Consider the following 21,033-nt stretch of genomic DNA (forward strand, 5'->3'; position numbering starts at 1 on the left):
AAATTACTATCACAAATATTACTTCAGCTACTAAAACTGTTGCACTAATGCCACAGCTTTCAACACTAGGCTCTCCTTATATTCTTGTATCAACAAGGGACATCTCTGCCTTTCCTTCTGCTGAACGAGTCATTGAGAATTTTAGAGCAAGTCCAACTGTTCTCACAAAATGTGGAACAGTTAACAAAGGAGAATCATGTCATTCCAACATTCCCCTTTTAAAGACATTGTGGAAACGTCAGAGCTCTCCCATCTTACAATGAATGCATGGTTCTTTATTTTGGTTTTTTTTTTTTGGTTTTTTTTTTTTTCTTTTGAGAGAGTCAAGAGATGGCGGGGGAATGAGGAAGGAAAACAGTATTGTCTCAGAAACCAGAAATGCTGACATGGATTTCACTTTCATGCAAACCAATTTAAGAAACTTTTAAAAACTGGGATAAAAATAAGAAAGAAACGGAATATTATGTACAGTGATATCTCAAACTAAAAACAAATTAACAACTATAATAAAGCAAATCCTGACAAGAAAATTATTCTAAGATATCTAAAGAGAAGAAACATTTTGAAAATAGTGGTATCCTGTGAACGCCTAGGATTGACTTGCATTTTAATGTTAATTCAAAGATGTCAAGACTTTAACATTAGGTAAACAGTAACACTCCAGTATACCCTCAGTAATACCCAAGGTGCTAGATTTGGGGAATCAGGTTCCACAAAAGTGCAAAATATTAGCTCCTCTTAAAAATTCTCCAGCTACAATGTTAGCAAAAAGCAGGACCAACTCTACAGCAACCAACTTTCATTTTATCAAAGGCTGCTCAAATAGCTTCTATGTCTCATTTCTCAACTAACAGTCATTAGAGCTGTTTATCTCTTTAACTATTTTATCAGACTCTTCAGCCACAAGTAGAATATATTCCCCCAGAGGTGATCTCCCTTTAGAAAGGATGCTTCCTTCTATGCAATAAGATCAGACAATACATTCGGACTGAATTGAATATTCTACATAAAGGTAACACATGGCAAGTTTTTATGTGGACTTTGGAAAAACCTAAGGACCTATGAGACCCAAATATTACTTTTAGCACCATTCACTTTGAGGAAGTCTTTAATTTGGATACCTAGCATATATCTGGAATAAAGGAAAAGCTTAATACCTAGAACATTGAACTCAAAGGCATTTGCAGCTTGGTCAATAGATATCCCATGTCTCTAACCCAAAGGCTACCCCACCCCCTACCAGCGCTACTCCTCAAACTAATTTCCATATAGCTTCAAGATGCAGGAAATTCCTGGAGACAGACAAGATTTCACCAGGTGAATGATGTTGAGAATAACCGAAGAAAGGACCAGTCCCTAACAACAGATGCAATAATATCACTTCCCTAAATTCAAGTGTCTATCAGCTTTCTACGGCCTGCATTGTGCTTCTTAACCTGGGACCAAGTCCACAGAGGATAGGAATGGCAGGATGCTCTGCAGGGGGATGCAAGCCCACCGGATACACAATGCAATGAAAGCTCCATGAAGGTCACTCTCTCATCGGACCCATTCTCTGTAATCTCACATGGGGAAACTCAATAAATAATTTTGAATGAGTTATTAGCATAACTCATAGTATCCTGGGACATCAAACTTAAGTGACGATTTAGAGAGAAAAGCTTTTTTGAATCAAAGCAGATATTTTAATAAACTACAGTATGCTCAAGACTTCTTAAGATGACAAGCATATACCAGTCAGGGTTCTTAGCTTCAAACAACAGAAACAAACTCTAAATAACTTAACCAAAGGATGAATTTATTAGGAAGCTTACAGAATAACTTAAATGGTTGGAAAACCAGACAAGGGACTACTAGGCCAAGAGCACAATAAAATTGTGCTCAAAAATAATCCAACATGGACTCTTCTGCCACCCTAAGCATTCTAAATCTTCAATGACACTGATGCTAAGATCATTTTTTTTTAAGAAAAAAATAATGATAATGCTGCTTATCAGTTTCTATACAACATTGATTATAAGGAGCATCCTGACTTCAGTGATATTAAAGTGTTGAAAATATGTGAATCTTAGGATGGATGAAAAGAGGTCAATTCTGCAGCATGCAATGTTCACACCATGCACTCAACAATGGGAACCACCACTATGACCACTGCTCACAGCTCAGATCTCATTTCTTGCTGCATTCACTTCCACTCCTAGAGCTGACTTCTGGGCTTCTCATCTCAAACCAAGATTAGGGTGTGTACTTCTGACTTGTATCACCCCAGTTGTGTCCATGTGCTAGCTGAAAGGGAGGCTGGAAAAACAAATAGTGGCCTTTTCAGCTTTTATAGTGAATAAAGCATTCTGCTTTTCTCCCTCCAATGGGAAATTCTCCAAGCACAAGAACAGAGTTCAGATGCTTGGCAGCCAAAACAGAATGACAAATATCCTCTATAGGGAGATTTCAAAGAAACTCCCTCTTACGGTAAAAGTTCAGTCTCCTCAGCTGTTAGAACTTAGAAATAGAAAAACGTTTGCAAAGCACCAGAATAAGAAAACTCATTAGGATGGAATTCAAGACCCTTACAATCCAACCTCTACAAACTTCCTGTCAAGCTTCCATCACCCCATCCTTTCCACATCCTACGGTTCACAGATGACAAATTAGGTGGCAGCTCTTGAGTTCCACTATCACTCATGTCTTCACTCACAGTGTGTTCCCTCAGCTTAGAAAACCTCCCTCCTCCTGGAATTTTCTCTACTTAAATAACTCCCATTTTACAACTTGGGCCAAGAATCGTCTCTTGTGTGAACTTTTCCATATAGCCCTCTTTTTTGTGATCTTTTAGCACTTTACGTGTAATTCTATCATTGAAGAAAGAGGTCCCTACCCAATATCTGAACAAAAAACTGAATTCATTGCTTGCTAAAGCCAGGAAGAACTGCACTTTCAGAGGCATTCTCCCTGAGCAAAGCAGAGAGAGCTGATCTTCTCTAGGGCTTGGAGACCCTTAGATTGCAGGCCCTAGCAGACTTCCAGAAGCTGGAATGTTTAGGCATTAGCTGACCTTTAGCTGCATAAGTAAAGCTGGAGTGAGAATGTTGCTGACTGGCTGACTTGCCTGGGCATGTGCACTAGAGTTTAAGTGTTGCCAATTGTCTGGCTTTACAACTGTGTGTGTTGTTGGCTAGCTTTCAGAAGCAAGTGACTGGCTAGCTCACAGAAGCACAAATGATTGCCGAAGCAAGTTGTTACTGACCCAGTTAAACAGGTACAAAACAAATTCTGATGGTTACTGGTCACTGTGGCCACAGAACAATCAGTCTTTTCTGGAGAGGATAGGAACTTTTCATTTTCTTTCTTTTCTTTTCTTTTTTTTTTTTTTTTTTTGAAATGGAGTTTCACTCTTGTCACCAGGGCTGGAGTGCAATGGTATGATCTCCGCTCATTGCAACCTCCACCTCCTGGGTTCAAGCAATTATCCTGCCTTGGTCTCCCGAGTAGGTGGGATTACAGGCACCTGCCACTATGCCTGGCTAATTTTTGTATTTTTAGTAGAGATGGGGTTTCACCACATTGGCCAGTCTGGTCTTCAATTCCTGACCTCAGGTAATCCACCCACCTCAGCCTCCCAAAGTGCTGGGATTACAGGCATGAGACATCGTGCCCAGCCCGAACTTTTCATTTTCACTCTCACTATTGTCATAATGTATTAGGATACAATAACCACACTAATAGCTAACATTCTAACATTTATTGAGCTTTTACTATGTACTATGTATTACAGTGAATAAAGCATTCTGCTTTTCTCCCTCCAATGGGAAATTCTCCAAGCACAAGAACAGAGTTCAGATGCTTGGCAGCCAAAACAGAATGACAAATATCCTCTATAGGGAGATTTCAAAGAAACTCCCTCTTATGGTAAAAGTTCAGTCTCCTAAGCTGTTAGAACTTAGAAATAGAAAAACGTTTGCAAAGCACCAGAATAAGAAAACTCATTAGGATGGAATCCAATGAGTCTCCTCATTGGATTATCTCATTTAATCTTTCAAACAACCTTATAGGTGGGTCGTATTATCCCTCATTTTTCAGATGGTTAACCTTAGGTGCCTCACTGGAATTCAAGAATGAAAAGAATGACAACAGAGGCAGTGCTCTTACCAGTGCATGCTAAAGACTCCACTGTCTGTTCCTCTCACTGTTTCCCCAGGACAGATAACAAACCCAAACACCAGGGCCCATCTCTCTTTGCGTCCACAACTACAGAGGTCCATGGCCTCTCAAGCAGAGGCACCCTCCAATGCTGGTTGTTAAAGGAATGAAGAAAGAGAGTCCTGAATCATTTTATTGGTTCAAAATCCGGACTGATAGTCAATAAACTCTGCATCTTGCCATCTAACTGTGCCAAAGTTGATAATAAAACTAACATCCTGTACAAACTGTCAACTACATTTATGACTTTGAGAAAGCCAGGCCATAAGATCATCTGTTCTACCTGGTTACCAGCCACGTTGTGCTAATTCTCCATCTTTGATACAACTACTAAACCTAAATGACTAGTCATCAACCTGCCTCAGCTTCCCCAAGGTAGAAGTCCCCCCTCCATACCAATGTGTAGTCACTGGATCCCAGTCATAGTGCTCTATGCCCATATGTCTCTGCCCTGCGAGTCTACTTAGTGCCTCACATACTCCTGGAACAATATCCCATCAGTTCCTGCCAGTTCCCCTGGAGCAGCAAGGAGCCAGCCCACTCTAACTTCAGGAAGCCCCTTCTTGTATTAGTTTCCTAGAGTTACAGTGACAGATTACCACACTTTGTTGTCTTAAAAATAGCAGAACTTTATTCTCTCACAGTTGTGGAGGCCAGAAGTGCAAAATCAAGGTTTCAGCAGGGCCATGCTCTCTTCAAAGGCTCCAGGGGAAAAATCCTTCCTTGCCTTTCCAGCTCCAGGTGGCTCCTGGCACTCCTTGGCTTGTGGCAGCATCACTCCAGCCTCTGCCTCCATCCTTACATGGCCTTATTCCCTGCATGTCTCTCTGTGCCTGCTCCTCTTCTTGTAAGGACACCAGGTGTTGGCTTTAGGGCTCACCCTAAATACTCAAGATGATCTCATCTGAATTCTTACATTAATTATATCTGCAAAGACCCTATTTCCATTTAAGGTCACATTGTCACAACGTTCTGAGGTTCCAAGTTGACATGAATTTGAAGGGGGACACTACTCGACCCACTACTCCCCTCAACATATCAAGAGGGAAAGTATTTCCTATAGGGAGATTTCAAAGAAATTCCCTCTCACGGCAAAAGTTCAGTCTCCTCACCTGTTAGAACATAGATATAGAAAAATGTTTGCAAAGTACCAGAATAAGAAAACTAATTAGGATGGAATCCAAGATCCTTACATTCCAGCCCCTACAAACTTCCTGTCTAGCTTCCATCATCCCATCCTTTCCACATCCTACAGTACGGGGATGATAAATTAGGTGGCAGCTCTTGAATTCCACTGTCACTCATGTCTTTACTCCCCTCAACTTACAAGAGGGAAAACAAAGGCCCCCTTAGGCACACTCAACCCAGCATCACTGATGAAACACCACGTTATCGAACCTAATTTGGCAAATTGAGCAAAACTGACTGATGGTTTTGCCCCAAAAGCGATTGCTAGTGAAATTGATAGTCTGAGAAGCGAAAGGAAAGGCCAGCTCAGTGTGCATAGGGCAGGTTGTTTTCAAAATATAATAGAGGTCCCAACATAGCTAAAGCTAAAAAAGGTGACTGATTAAAATCATCCATTCCAAAATAAGGAGGCAGAGGAATATTTTATGTGTGTGTGTGTTGAAGATAGGCTGTTTAGTCTTGTTTGCAATGGAAACATTTCCTTCTAAAGAACACAACACTAAAAGGCTCTGAGACAAATCACATTTAGCAATCAGTTCACAAGTAAGTAAGAGAAAGCCAAAATAAACCAACTTCAAAAGTATCTTAGTCAACAACAAAATGTGTTCACAGGTATGGCCTTGCAATCAGATACTGTAAGAAACCCTAGGTGTGTCGTTACTGAAATTTTAACCAAATAATGAACATTTCAATTATAGGAAAATAAAGCAATGCTCAAGAATTATTGAAGTTACTAAATTTTCTGATTTAAAAAAAACTTTTTTAAAAAAAGAGTCTGCAAAAACTTTTATTATTTTCTGAGTTAGAATATTATCTCCATTGCCCAGAGATTTATAATCCTGTCTCCTCTAGTGCCAGCTCCCTACTTCTCCCTCGTCCTGATGTCTACCTTGAGCCCATCCCTATCTCAGCATAGAGTTGATTACCTCTTGGTGGACTGTTTGCCTGGGCTCCTCACTCACCCCCAAATCCCGGAGACAGCAAGGCTGCATGGGCTAGAGTGTAGTTCACCAGATTTCTGCCTGGCATTTGGCCCAAGAATGGCTCTAATATCCAGACCCTTGTTCCTTCAGACTCTCCATTACATCAAGAACCAACTACTGAGTCCCTATTCTGTTTTTCAGCATGAGGTGGGAGTGGGGTACTCAGAGATATATAATAGGGTTTTGTACTTTTTTCTCTATTTTCATCTTGATGCTTCACATCAAGTAGAAAAGGTCACAGCTGTCAAAGTCTTTATAGGTAACCAGTGGAAAAAAAATAAATAAAATGTAAAAGCAAATAGCCTTAAACCTTTAGTATTTGCCTATTTTATATTAGATTGGTGCAAAAGTAATTGCAGTTTTTGCCATTTCTTTTCAAAGGCAAAAACCGCAATTACTTTTGCACCAATCTAATATTTAAACTAGTTTAGACTTTTGTTTCATCCTTTTGTCTTTCAGAGAGCGCAATATCTGGGCTCTGGGTTCCTAAATCAAATGTCAGTTTCAATACAGCTGAGAAGACAGTAAGCAACGGGGAGGAAAAACCTGACAGAGGGAAGAGGTGGGAGGGCATAATGCCCTCCCATGGACCCACAAGCACAACATTCACTGATTTTCTCCTGGTGATTTTTTTGGTTTTTTTGTTTTTTTTTTTTTTTGAGACGGAGTCTGGCTCTGTCTCCCAGGATGGAGTGCAGTGGCCGGATCTTAGCTCACTGCAAGCTCCGCCTCCCGGGTTTACGTCATTCTCCTGCCTCAGCCTCCCCAGTAGCTGGGACTACAGGCGCCTGCCACCACGCCCAGCTAGTTTTTTTTTTTTTTTTTTTTTTTGTATTTTTTAGTAGAGACTGGGTTTCACCGTGTTAGCCAGGATGGTCTCGATCTCCTGACCTCGGGATCCGCCCATCTCGGCCTCCCAAAGTGCTGGGATTACAGGCTTGAGCCACTGCGCCCGGCCTCTCCTGGTGATTTTTAAATCTGGTAGGTCACACCTTTAGTAAGGTCAGTGTTTCCTGGATTTAAACACACTAAACGCCAGCTGCTGCCCCTACCACACTGGCAAATCGACTTACCTTAAACCTTCACGGTCTCCCTTTGGTTATTTCATGTTAGCTACAGCTGAAAAACCTAAAAATCTAACACCAGAATGACCTTTCCTATTGGAAATTTCCCTGGCACACAGCAACTTTACCAAGCCAAGCAATCATAATATTGTAGCTCAGCATGTTAAAGAACAAAAGAGGCAGTGCTGAACATCTTTGTTCCTGTAAGAAATCTTCGGCCAGGCGCAGTGGCTCACGCCTGTAATCCCAGCACTTTAGGAGGCCAAGGTGGGTGGATCACCTGAGGTCAGGCGTTGGAGACTAGCCTGACCAAGATGGAGAAAACCCGTCTCTACTAAAAATACAAAAACTTAGCTGGGTGTGGTGGCGCATGCCTGTAATCCCAGCTATGCAGGAGGCTGAGGCAGGAGAATCACTTGAATCCGGGAGGCAGAGGTTGTGGTGAGCCGAGATCACACCATTGCACTTCAGCCTGGGCAACAAGAGCAAAATTCCGTCTCAAAAAAAAAAAGAAAGGAAGAAAGAAATCCCCTAATTGTGGCCACAAGTGATTAAGCAGTAGAGGTATAGAGGCTTCAGCTAAAATAAAAAAGATTAATAACAAAACACGATGAGCTTTGTTAGGTGGGAAGGCAAAGTTCCTTCATAACTCAAGCATATCAGTTACCTGTGCCTGGAGGTATCTACATAATAAAATGACTCTTAAAATAGTTAACTTATCCTCACCTGTGACAGTATCCTCAGTCTAGAGCAGCAGTTTTCAAAGCCACAATGTTCTGGCTGGCTGCTTATCTCCAACAGGATTAATGTTCAAAACATGGCACCATTGTTCTGTCTGTTTGTGCCAGGAGCAATGTCACTTTTCATCATTTTAACACAGAAGCTGGCTCATGAAAGTCGGCCTTCCTATTAACTTGATGACAGCCTCTGCTCATGGCAAGCAGTATCCTATGGGAAGGTGGTGTGCAGACTTTGAGGGCAGATTTTCAAACTTTTTGAGAACATCTATCAAATTTTCAAGGCTTTATTATCCCAAGAGAGTGAGCAGCTTTTTCCAGGATGTTTCATGCTGTTTGAACACTAAAGATAAAATAAATAGTACAACAAACCTCCTAGACATAGTCTGCTAACTTCCTTTCCTATGCTGACTTTAACTATCCTTTAAAGTTTGAACTAAAAAAGAACAAAACAAAACGAAACAAAAAAAAAAAATCCTGGCAGCTCTCAGACCACATGAATACAACTGGTTATTTCTACCTTAGGAGGAGAAGGTGCGTTTGATTAAATGTTCATGCCATTCATTTTTGATAGGGTCACCCAGAGTTAGCAGATAAAAACACAGGATGCCCAGTTAAATTTGAATTTCAGATAGATAATGAATTTATGTTTAGTAAGTAATTTACGTAAGTATACCCCATGCAATATTTGGGACATACTTAATCTAAAACTATTCTTTGTTGTTTATCTGAAATTCAAATTTAACTGGGCATCCCACATTTTATCTGGCAACTACATCTCTTGAAAACTATGGGGCCCAAAATTGCAGACTTGAGGTTAATATGTTATGTCTCAGTTCCTGAGTGTTGTTTAACCATGTTTAATAAAGTTAAGATGGGCAATTCTTAGTTACCCAAAATGTCAGTTCATTTTGTTTCTGCTATCCAGACTTTCCAAACAGCTTTACTTCTAAGCTCCAAAACAGGCTAAGTCCTTGATAAGCTGTTTTCTTTGCCTAAAGAACACCCTGCTCTTGGATAAATATCACAAAGAACATGAGGATGTGTATTTGCATATGTATGTGTGTGCAGAAACCCAGCTCCCATATCTGACAATATCCAGATTGTTAAATCCCCTTTCTTTAGAAAGTATTTTTGAATCATATTTTAAAATGTCTCTAAATCATGGCACCACAGGTTCAGTTGGCATAACCCAAAGTCACTCCAATCTTCTAGCGAGAGCAAGACCACGATTATTCCTAAATAAAATAGCAAAATTAATGAGGTTGAAGTTTCATTTGGCAGTGAAGAAGAAATCAATGCTAGACCTACTTCTTTGATCCCTATCATAATGAAGCAAGTGTTTCACTGAAGGGATGCTTCTACAAAATTTTAGTTCCTGTTCAAAACAATAATATAATAGCATGTATATCCTCTGGTGATACTTAATTAATCTAATTAATATTATTTTTCTTCTTTTAGTCCTTGACATTAATAACATCAGTACATCAGTAGTGTGAGGAGCTAGAAAAGAAAAAAGACCAATTAACTTCATCTTGCTTTGGATTGTGTGCTATTTTGAGTAGGGGATGTGGAAGTCATTAGTGCTATTGTCCAGTATTTCATTCTCCCCCTTAGGACATATTGTAGAATTGTACTTCCTGGTCCATTGAGTTATGGGGTTACGATTAGGGCAAAGCACATGACCAGTTCTGGCCAATTCGTAGAGAATGGAAATGCTGTGTGTTACTTTAGGCCTGGAGCTTGTAACAGTTGGTGCAGGACCCTCAAGAAATCTTGCTCTCTGACTTGGAAACCTGCAACAGTCAAGACTGCAACTGTTTCGTTTACCTGAGTCTTTAGTTGACTGAGGTGAACAGACACCTACTGGTGACCAATGATGGTTATGTACCATGTGTGAGAAATGCACTTTTGTTGGTTTATATCACTAAAGATTTCGGTTATTTGTTATTGCAGCAGAGTTCAGCCTAAGCCAACTCATGAAATATGCAATTAAGGAGGTTTTCATGTTTGTGCCAGCCAAATGAGTCTATAAAACACTCTATAAACTACTTATTTTTCTTTTTTTTTTTTTCTGAGACGGAGTCTTGCTCTGTCACCCAGGCTGGAGTGCAGTGGCACCATCTTGGCTCACTGCAAGCTCCAAGCTCCACCTTCCGGGTTCACACCATTCTCCTGCTCAGCCTCCTGAGTAGCTGCGACTATAGGCGCCAGCCACCAAGTCCAGCTAATTTTTTTGTGTTTTTAGTAGAGACGGGGTTTCACCATGTTAGCCAGGATGGTCTCGATTTCCTGACCTCGTGATCCACCTGCCTCAGCCCCCCAATGTGCTGGGATTACAGGCGTGAGCCACTGTGCCCGGCCTCTATAAACTACTTCTAATCCCCTAAAATTTAATTTATATAATTATCATGATATAAACGTAATCATTAACTTTAATCCTCAACAACCTCTTAAGATAGATACAATTGCCATCTCCAGTTTAAAGATAGGAAAAGTGATACAAAGAGCTAGTAAGTGATGCTTAAAGTCACACAGAAAGAAAGTAGCAGAAGGAATCTGAACTCATATCCACCTGCAGCTATAGACCATGCATCTTACCACATCACTAAACTGCTACTCAACTATTATCTCTGGAGTTTATTAAAGGAAACTTCTCCATAGTAGCGGCAGCAGGTCTTGGAACCCAGTGGAGGGACAACAGGTACCAATAGGACAAAGGTGCCCCATGGACGCTCCTCTTCTCTCCATGTGTCAGTAGATCTTGACTGGACTGAATTTATATGGCTGTATAATGTTAGACACTCTCTTTGGAACAATGTAGGAAAAACTATAAATTCTTTAAATTACAATTTATTTAAGTATGCAAAAGATGCATAGGAAGTAGCAAATGGACAATTTTAACAGTCATCCTGTATGGCAGCCATCTGCACCTCTGTTTAATATTCCAAGCAGCATGTAAGCAGAGATCAGTCCGTGCCATCCTCCATTGCTATGCTCAACCAACACTATCGATAACGTCGTGTTTATTATTTTAAGGAGGATTCTTCTGTAACTTCCATCACAGATGGAATATCAGTTATGTAATGTGGCCCTGAGTGCTACAATACCAAATTATCAAATTCTCCATTGGTTAACTTAAATGTTTCAAATAAATTACATTGTTTTGAATGCAAATTCTGAGTACTAGGATTTTCCATTTCTGAGATGTATTGCCCAGGCAAACGAAGTACATCACTTCATTTTAAGATTCCTTCATGTCAGTGTTTAAGTTGAATATATTTGTATATTTCCTTAAAAAAACAAGTGATAAAGTGATTTTACGGACATCCCATGTTCCCCCCCCAAAAATACCATTTTTCATCAGCTTAATCATTAAGCCTTAACAACAGGCTTGTTAATTCAAAGAGGAGAATCAGAATCTGAGAGACCACAAGAAACCAGTAAACCCAAACATTTGACTCAGCTAATCTCACTTTCAAGGACGCTGCATTTCTCAGAGCCCTGTCCCCCTGAATCTTCACCATTTTATCTTGGAAGAGTGAAGGAAAACTTGGAAGATAAACCCAGAGGACCACTTTTCTTCCTAACCAGTAACAGATCTCCCAGCAAACCCATACCTAATCAAAAATGGAAGTAAAACATATAAACCGGAGCTGCTATATATATCATGCATGAGAAATAATACAACACCAACTAATGTGTCAAAACAGTGTCTAACTAAGACCAATTTTTAGGATCTCGGTGAATTCATGCTTTTGACACACTGCAAGAAGCAAGCCCTCAAAGGCATATTCAGAACCTAAGTCTTCCTCTCACTGAAAAGCCAGTGGAATTCTATTTGAGGTTTATTTTAGCTTTCCAGTGCTCTCAAAGTCAATCAACTGTACTGGTTTTCTTGCTTTTACTGTTTGAAGTTGCTCACTGGATCAGTAATACATCAAGAAAAAATGCATATAAAGTACATCCATAATTAAAAACATAATCTTAGTTCTTTTGTGGGAGAAGGTAGAAGAGAAATGGCCCAGAATTAACTATTGTCCTTATTTTAATTTAGAGTGTAATACAGTAAGAATAAGAACTATGCCCTCCAATACCAGAAATATAGTAAATACTTTGTAGTTGGGTTATTTTGCCTGAACGTGTCTAGGGAGCTTTGTGTCTGTAGAAAGATAAAAATGAAGATTTCACAATCAGTCTTAGATTTCTCTTCAGCCTCTTAACACATCTACGTGGCCAAGTGGAAGAAACCTGATGCTGATATATACCAGACCAAACAGCTGGTCTCCCCAAGGAAGTGGATTAGCAGTATGATCACAGTGTACAGCTCACTGCAGAAAAGCTCTATATAGCCTCCTACTTTTTGTCTTCTGCTAAAATAGCCACCAGAGGGGAGGGCAGCAGGACAGTGCATAGCACGATGCCAGATGGCATGGAGTGGGGATGACAAGACTGCATCTACCATTGCTAAAATTGAGTGCCCTCTGGACAGTTATGAGGTCCATTACAGGAAGTTGGTTCTGTTAGTTAAGTCTAATCCTCTCTAAATTTGGTTGTCAGGGATTAACTTTATGACTTACATGGTGATCAATACAGGATCATTGTTAATTTTTCACAAAATATTACAACATATAATCTATGCCTTAAATCAGTTCTCCTTCTTGGAAAGGGTGTTTTCTATCTAATTAGATATTACATAAGGGCAAACTGTCACTGGATTCCACTTTGATCAGGAATTTATGCTTAGCACCAACCAACTCAACATCTCCTAAATTCAGGATTCATTATCTCAATGAACTCTGGCAATAGCATCCCTAAAACCTGTCTTTCTGGGAGACAGATCATTAAATGGTCCTTATTTAAGGCATTCTTTTGCAAAGCCTATTGTCTAAGGAACAAAGAGATAAACAAGCAGAAAGGAAAACTGATTCCAGTTCAAATAAACATTCTCCTTATTCTAAATACCTTAACTTATTTGAGGGCATTCTTGCATTGCCTTCTAGTTCCTGGTTTTCTGTTACATCAGTAACTATAACTAAATCTCTCCCCTTTTCATTTTTTCACTCAAAGTTGGTAGAAAACTGGAATCATTCATTCATGAAGACCCACAAAATCTCAGATTCCTCCTCCCCACCCATGGTTCATTCTCATATAAGTGGTCATTGCCAACATTAAAGGAAAGTGGCTCAAACTAAAATTTGAATCTGATCCTCCAGAAGTAGAACTTCTGATTCTGACTTTGGGGATCAGAATAAAGGTAAGAAAAGTGGAGCATTAGGCCAAACTTTCAACAGTTATCATCTAGGTCATTTTATCTGCCCCATACCTTTGTTTTGTTGTTTTTTGTTTTTATTTTTTCTACTATTTTACTTTAAGTTCTGGGTAAGTAAAGTAAGTAAACTTACTTTAAGTTTACTTAAGTTCTGCACATTAAGTACATGTGCAGAATGTGCAGTTTTGTTACATAGATATACACATGTCTTGGTGGCTTGCTGCACCCATCAACCCATCACCTATATTAGGTATTTCTCCTAATGTTATCTCTCCCCTAGTCCCCCACCCCCCAACAGGCCCCAGTGTGTGATGTTCCCCTCCCTATGACCATGTGTTCTCATTGTTCAATTCCCACTTATGAGTGAGAACATGCAGTGTTTGGTGTTCTGTTCTTGTGGTAGTTTGCTGAGAATGATGGTTTCTGGCTTCATCCGTGTCCCTGCAAAGGACATGAACTCATCCTTTTATATGGCTGCATAGTATTCCATGGTGTATATGTGCCACATTTTCTTTGTCCAGTCTATTATTGATGGACATTTCGGTTGGTTCCAAATCTTTGCTATTGTGAATAGTGCTGCAATAAACATACGTGTGCATGTGTCTTTATAGTAGGATTATTTCCACCTTTGTTTTTAACCTGGTTAGGATCAGACTAAAGACCCACTCTGAGCTCCTACATCCAAACTTTGTGAAAAAAAGAACCCCGAAATGGCAGTAGCACAACATCTATGATGATGCTCTTCAGTTTCAAAGAGGGTTGTTTTTAAATTTATAAAGGTTGTGCCCATATGGCCTTTATAAGGGATTTTGGGGAATGATGATCCCATAGCACACTCGTTAGAACTCAGTGTTTTGATGATGGCAACAAGCATCAGGTAAGACTTGTAGCTGCAACATAAGCCCAAGTTGTCCCAAATAAATCCACCTTTACAAACAGAACCACTCTCTCAACCATACTGCATGGTAAACCTAATAAATGTGACATTTACCCTGCGATCAAAACTCTCATGAAATAGTTCTATCAAATTTTCCCATATTTGTCCAAGCCCTGGTGGAGCTTTGCCTGATATTAGAGAATGACACTGATCAGTGATAACTGTAGTTATTATTTAGAAAGTCGACTCATCCATAATCTTATTTCTTTCATTTGAATCTAGCAACATCTAGGCCAGTGGTTTTCACTCAGGTATGCATAAGAGACTTGCCTGTTGAGTTTAATGACCTACTCCAGACTTCATGAATCTTTTTTTCCTTTGAGATGGAGTCTTGCTCTGTTGCCCAGGCTGGAGTGTAGTGGCATGATCTCAGTTCACTGCAACCTCTGCCTCCTGGGTTCAAGCGATTCTCCTGACTCAGCCTCCCAAGCAGCTGGGACTACAGGCATGCACCACCATGCCAGGCTGATTTTTGTATTTTTAATAGAAATGGGGCTTCACTATGTTGGCCAGGCTAGTCTCAAACTCCTGACATTGTGATCTACCTGCCTCGGTCTTCCAAAGTACTGGGATTACAGGCGTGAGCCACCATATCTGGCTGAATCTTTTAAGAGTATTATATCTTGAGGGTTTTTTCTCTGTAAAAACTATATTCATTCATTTTTATAAAATCAGAAATAACATCCCTTGACTTCTTTGAAAACTGGCTTACTCATTATCCTTCAAGACATTCTAATTTTGGTGAAATGATTTTACTGTCTTCTTTTGCATGTCACATTATGTGCTATGCTTATTATAAACTCTCATCAGACCTTTCACATTTTAAAATTATCGGTAGTAAACTAACCACAGCGATTCCTATTTCTGTCATCTATAGATGGTTTCGTTTTCCTCCCGTGGTTTCCTGAGGTTTTATTCAGCTTTAGGCTACAGTTTGTGTCTTTGGCAAAGATAAATCTCGAAAGCCTCATAGTAAAGGACCAGACACTTTAAACAATTGACACTTCAAGTGACAGACTCTTAGATACAGGCATCTGATGACACCAGTGGGCTGAGTTGGGATTTGTAGAACTTTAGTGGAGAAGCAGACAGCTTCATGATACCCCTAGCCCAAGATCAAGAGGAACAAGAATTAATTACACAAGACTGCCTGAGGCTGGGTGTAGTGGCTCATGCCTATAATCCCAGCACTTTGGGAGGCTGAAGAGGGCAGATCACTTGAGACCAGCCTGGCCAACATGGTGAAACCCTGTCTCTACTAAAAATACAAAAAAAAATTAGCTGGGCATGGTGGCAGGCGCCTGTAACCCCAGATACTTGGGAGGCTGAGGCAGGAGAATCGTTTGAACTCAGGAGGTGGAGGTTGCAGTGAGCCGAGATGACTCCACTGCACTCCAGTCTGGGGATAGAACGAAACTCTGTCTCCAAAAATAAAAATAAATAAATAAAAATTTAAAAATAAATCAAAGTCCAATATTTAAGAACATGTTTTAAGGGGCACCAAATTATTAACCGGCTCAGAGCACCCAACTTTTAACCCGCAAGAGCTTCCACGCGTCTCAGGCTGGCAGAGCACGCAATGACAAGTCATGTCAATCCCCTCCTGCAAAACAGTGCGCTCAAATCCTCTGCCAGAACCGTGTGCCCTAGCCTAAGAATCACTCGTCTTGGCAAAGGCCTGAGGAGGCAAAAGCCTGAGGAGAGAGAGCTGCTACCTGACTTTCTCCGTGGCTCCTCCCGCTCTCGGCTTTGAAGATGGACTTGGGCTTCCGGGACTTGAAGTTGCCCATGCTGGGTCGCAATACGCTGTCCACCAGCACAGTCTGCTCTACATTCTGCTGCTGCAGCTCCCAAGAGGGTGGCGCGTGCTCCTCTACCAGAGCCCCTGCGTCGGGGTAGTTCTCTTTATTGTCTTCATCTCTAAAACAGGAAAGACCCAATTTAGAAAGTACCTTAAAAAAAGATGAATAAACTGCTGCAGGAAAGAGGGCTGGAGATATTCATTGCTGCTGTATTTATAGGATAGATACCTCGCAAAATTTTTAGCCTACACTTAGACAATTTTGCATGAACAAGAACTTAAAAGAAATGTGAATATCACTCTATATCACTTCACCTTCCCTTCTAATCTTTGTCAATGGATACGTACTTTGTGTAGTTGTAACTATACACATATCATTTTTTTTTTTTAATTTTTGGTTTAAGACACTTTCACATATATCATATTTTCCTCTCACAACAATAATGTGACATAGTCAGGTGAGATATCATCATCTCTACTTTATAGATGAAGACTCTAAGAGATTAAATCACATGCCTAATGGAAGGACTAATCCACACAGACCCAGAGGCCTCATGTGGGTCTCCAGACTCACACCTATGTTCTTGGTTCAAGGCACCACGCTTCCTCTTCATTGGCAATATCAGTTTATAATCATCCCCCTACAACTTTCAGAGGTACTTAGAAATTTAACAGGATCTCTTTTGATAGGCTACCTGTTGCCTGGGTAAAATATAAGGCATGGGCCAAAATTTACCCAACCAGGTCCTCTGAACAATGCCCTGAATGCAAAGTCAAACATCCCAATGTCCAGGTTCTGGTTCTGAAGAAGATTGGAAGAGGGTGGTGTTATCTCCATATATTCAGGGCTGGGATGGCACTTCTGTTCGTTCAACAATCAAATTCTGTACAATATCCCTACCCCCCTCCAGTTTCAATTTTCTCGAAAATACTGACATGATAACATTCTTATTTGAAGCCATTCTTCCCACTTAAATCTAGATGCATTTTATTTTTCATTCTGCTAAGTATCAAGCAAATACCACAGACATAACCAGAAGGGGCCTTCTCTATATAATCAATATCATTAAACTTAATCTACCACAATCACTGTCACTGGAACATGAAATGCATGAGGAGTGGCCACTTCCTCCAGGTGTTGTTTTTCCCTCATGCTCCCTTACCAAAAGCACCCATAAAACAGTATTTGCAAAGTCACCTGGAAAGCAATTCCTAGCTGCTCAAGGACACATAAAGCCAAGAGGCAAGACCAGCAAAGAAGGAATGCCCACCATTCAAGACACATTTTTACAAATAAAAGGCAGATTAAGTTCACTGAGCTGGAACTCATCCTCCCTGAGGATGTAGTCTTTGGGAAAAGAGCAAAACAAATATCAAGATAGGTAGTCTGGAACATGACCAGGGTGCAATTGGATAAGGTATAAAAATAAAACTGTGTGAAATAGTTAAACTTGAATCCAGGTCAAACGTAGTGCTAATCTGGTAAAGGAGAACCCAACAATTAAAATAATCATTCAATGTTAGTAACTCAAAAACAAATCAATGCCAATGACACTGGTTAATATTCTTGCTGTGAGATCATTTACAATTAAAAAAATTCTAAGTCACTAATAGATTTGGAAATTAATATCAAACCATGAATTGGAAACTACGCTAGTTCATTTGAAGTACATTTTTCTCACTAGACACCCATCCACTCCATGATCCTGCATGAGAAACAAAAGAAAGAACAACTGCCTTTACAGTTACCTAAATGCTCTCATTCGAGTAGGATTATAGAACACTCAAGAATAAAAAAAAAAAATAGCTTTCCAAATCTAAAATGACTTTTTTGATAGACTCATTCCCAAAATAATACCTGAACTTTGCTTTTATATCATGTTTTCAAGTCACCCAAAATTTAGAAATGTAATTTTGTTTACTTCCTTGACTTAGAAAGCCAGGAAAGGGGAGAGGGGGCCAAAAGCATCTTTCTTGCACTACACAAATGTAAAACCTGGTTACAAAAGTCATATTTAGAAACATATTTTCTCACATATTACTGGTTCCTCAGCATCTCCAAAACAGAAAAGCACAGGTTATGTAATTTATGCCACTACTTATTGGAATAAATCATGACTGAGAATAAGCATGGTGTCCTGAAAAACGTCAGGGTCTGAAAGATCTCCCACTTACTAGTTGTGTGGCCTGGGCAACATCACTTCACCTCTATGATCCTCGTTCATAAAATACATGTAATATCTGCTTAACAGTGATAATACAGTCTCTGTGAAATGCCTACCATAGAAAGCTGACCCAAGGCTGCAACCCAATAAATGAAAGCTATTGTTATTCTCAGGCAGGGCCTTAGCCATGTGGTTATTTGCAAAGGAAAAAAAGAGAGAGAGAGAGAGAGTTCTTTTTGGTTTCTCCAATGCCTCCAAGATAATTCTGAACTCCTTAGCAAGGAACACAAACCCTAGGAAATCTGTTCTTTGTTTACCGCTAGAGCTTCACGTCTTATCTTACCTCTTACTTCCTCACTCCACCAGGTTCCCATAGTTCCTACTATCCTGAACCACTTGCTGTTTCTGCAACTCGAACAATTCTCTCTACCCTCTATTGGCTTTCCAGTAAGCTGCTGCCTTTGCTTGGTGGCATCCTCTTTTTCTTAGCCTTGGACCTCACCAAAAATAATAATGATGATAATAATAATAAATAAAAATTCATATGCCTTGTATAATTTTCTTCAGGGATCAATCCAAGAAAGCTCTCTGGGCTGTTTGATTCTTCTAAGTAAATCCACTATTTACCTCTAGTATAGTAGTACTTAATGCACTGTAGCATCCACATCTATATTTTTGCCTATCTCCTCTAGCAAACTGAATTCTTAGGAGCAACATTGGTTTGTCTTTCTTCATCCCAAATCTTAACTGGCTCCTGGCACACAAAATTGGCCTTCAATAAATATTTGTTATCCAGTAAGTGGACTTTAAAGTCAGAGAGAACTGGGTCTAAATTCTGCCTCATAGTGCTATGTTATTTTGGATGAGTTATCATTCCTAAGTGTCAGTTTCTCCATCTACAGGATGAGAACAGAAATATCAACTTCTTTTCAGTTTAGATCATATAGTAAAATGTAGATGAAATTATTGGAACAAAGTAAATGTAGAAGAAATGATTAGCAGTGAAGGTTTTGCCACGATACTATAAGCCCTTGATGACAAAGACAATACTACAGACACTCAATAACATGAGCCTCTTCCTTTGGGGTGTGTGATAAGAATATTGAGATAGGCTAATCAATACTCAGTTCAATAGGTATTTATCATGTGTTCCCACATGTAAGGTACTGTCCTGATTGCTAAGAGGGTGGTATCCAAAAGTGGAAAAGACAAAAATTTGTCAAGAGGTAAAAATCTAGTAGAGGAGATGAGACATGAGAACAAATAATTGGAATTCAAAGAAGATACTAGAATTCAAAGGAAAGCCACCATAACTAGATGGTTTCTGTCTCTTACAAATATGAACCAAGCAATGGTGGCTTTTACCTGAGACTGGAGCAATCAGTCTGGTCTTCATGTAGAGAGACTGGATCTTCGTCACACCTGGAGAGAGGGAAGAAAAATCACATCAGATCCAACTGTCTGCTCTAGCAGTAGCAGCAATAATCTAGAATTGTCTCAAGATTACCATGGAAAACTAAAAGATGAAACACTCCTCATCATTCTCTCCCAAATAAGTTCTGATTACTATGTCTCCCAGTTTATGAAACCAATGTTGTCATATCATGTGATCTTAAAAGCTCAGAGCTAGAGGTGACTCTCCTTTTTGCCTCCACTGTCCTGTGTTACCTAAACTAATAAGATCTTAGCAATGACCTAAGTGTTCACAGCACTGGAGGGAACATTGGACACCAAGACTGGGAGCCTGTTGTTGGCTCAAAAGAGATTCCACTATATGCCTCTTTGCATTTTTTCTGCTTCAGGCAGTCCCAAACTAAACCAGCCTCCATTTAGTTTACTCTATTGGTCTCAGATTTTCTTGATCTTGTGAAAAGGAAGGGGTTCCTTTTCATAAAACTTCTGGATTAACTTTATGAACAATTCTTGGCTCTTCCATATTGAAAAATCTCCAGTGCTCCATCCTGACTAGGGGAACCTGGAGTGGGACCATCCTCTCGCTCTAGTGTAGGATGAAGCCTTTGTTCCTGTTCCCAACCATTCCCACCCAGCCCCATTCAAGCCTGGAATACCTTTTCCGTCTTCAACTCCTACTCATCCTTCACTGCCCAAGTCAGGTTTCCCCAGCTCTGTACCTTCCCACCCAAGCTCACCCATGTGCCATGTTCTCAATCATGTGCTATGATGGTTAATATTGAGTGTTAATTTGATCGAAGGATGCAAAGTATCGTTCCTGGGTGTGTCTGTGAGGGTGTTGGCAAAGGAGATTAACATTTGAGTCAGTGGACCGGGAGAGGCAGACCCACCCTCAATCTGGGTGGGCACCATCTAATCAGCTGCCAGTGCGGCTAGAATAAAGCAGACAGAAGAAGGTGGAAAGAACAGACTTGCTAGCCTGTTGGCCTTCATCTTCCTCTTATGCTGGATGCTTCCAGCCCTTGAACATCAGACTCTAAGTTCTTCAGCTTTTTGACTCTTGGACTTAAACCAGTGATTTGCCAGGGGCTCTCAGGCCTTCTGCCACAGACTGAAGGCTGCACTGTTGGCTTCCCTACTTTTGAGGTTTTGGGACTCAAACTAGCTTCCTCCATCCTCAGTTTGCAAACGGACTATTGTAGGATTTCACCTTGTGATCATGTGAGTCAATTTTCCTACTAAACTCCCCTTCAAACACGCATGTATTCTATTAATT

General features: G+C 40.1%; 1 protein-coding gene across 8 annotated transcripts in view; it reads right to left on the reverse strand.

Moving 5' to 3' along the window:
- LOC105466192 (family with sequence similarity 13 member C) overlaps positions 1 to 21,033 on the reverse strand; it is a 118,104-nt gene that overhangs the window by 86,195 nt on the left and 10,876 nt on the right. For all 8 annotated transcript variants that reach the window (XM_071069568.1, XM_011715221.3, XM_011715222.3 and 5 more), the window contains 2 exons: positions 19,710 to 19,766; positions 16,094 to 16,298 (listed from right to left, as the gene is read on the reverse strand). In XM_071069568.1, coding sequence (XP_070925669.1) covers positions 16,094 to 16,168 — 75 coding nt within the window. In that variant the 5' untranslated portion in view covers positions 16,169 to 16,298; positions 19,710 to 19,766. The remainder of the gene's footprint in view (positions 1 to 16,093; positions 16,299 to 19,709; positions 19,767 to 21,033) is intronic.

This window comes from Macaca nemestrina, chromosome 9 (genome assembly GCF_043159975.1).
Source record: "Macaca nemestrina isolate mMacNem1 chromosome 9, mMacNem.hap1, whole genome shotgun sequence".
NCBI classification, from domain to species: domain Eukaryota; kingdom Metazoa; phylum Chordata; class Mammalia; order Primates; family Cercopithecidae; genus Macaca; species Macaca nemestrina.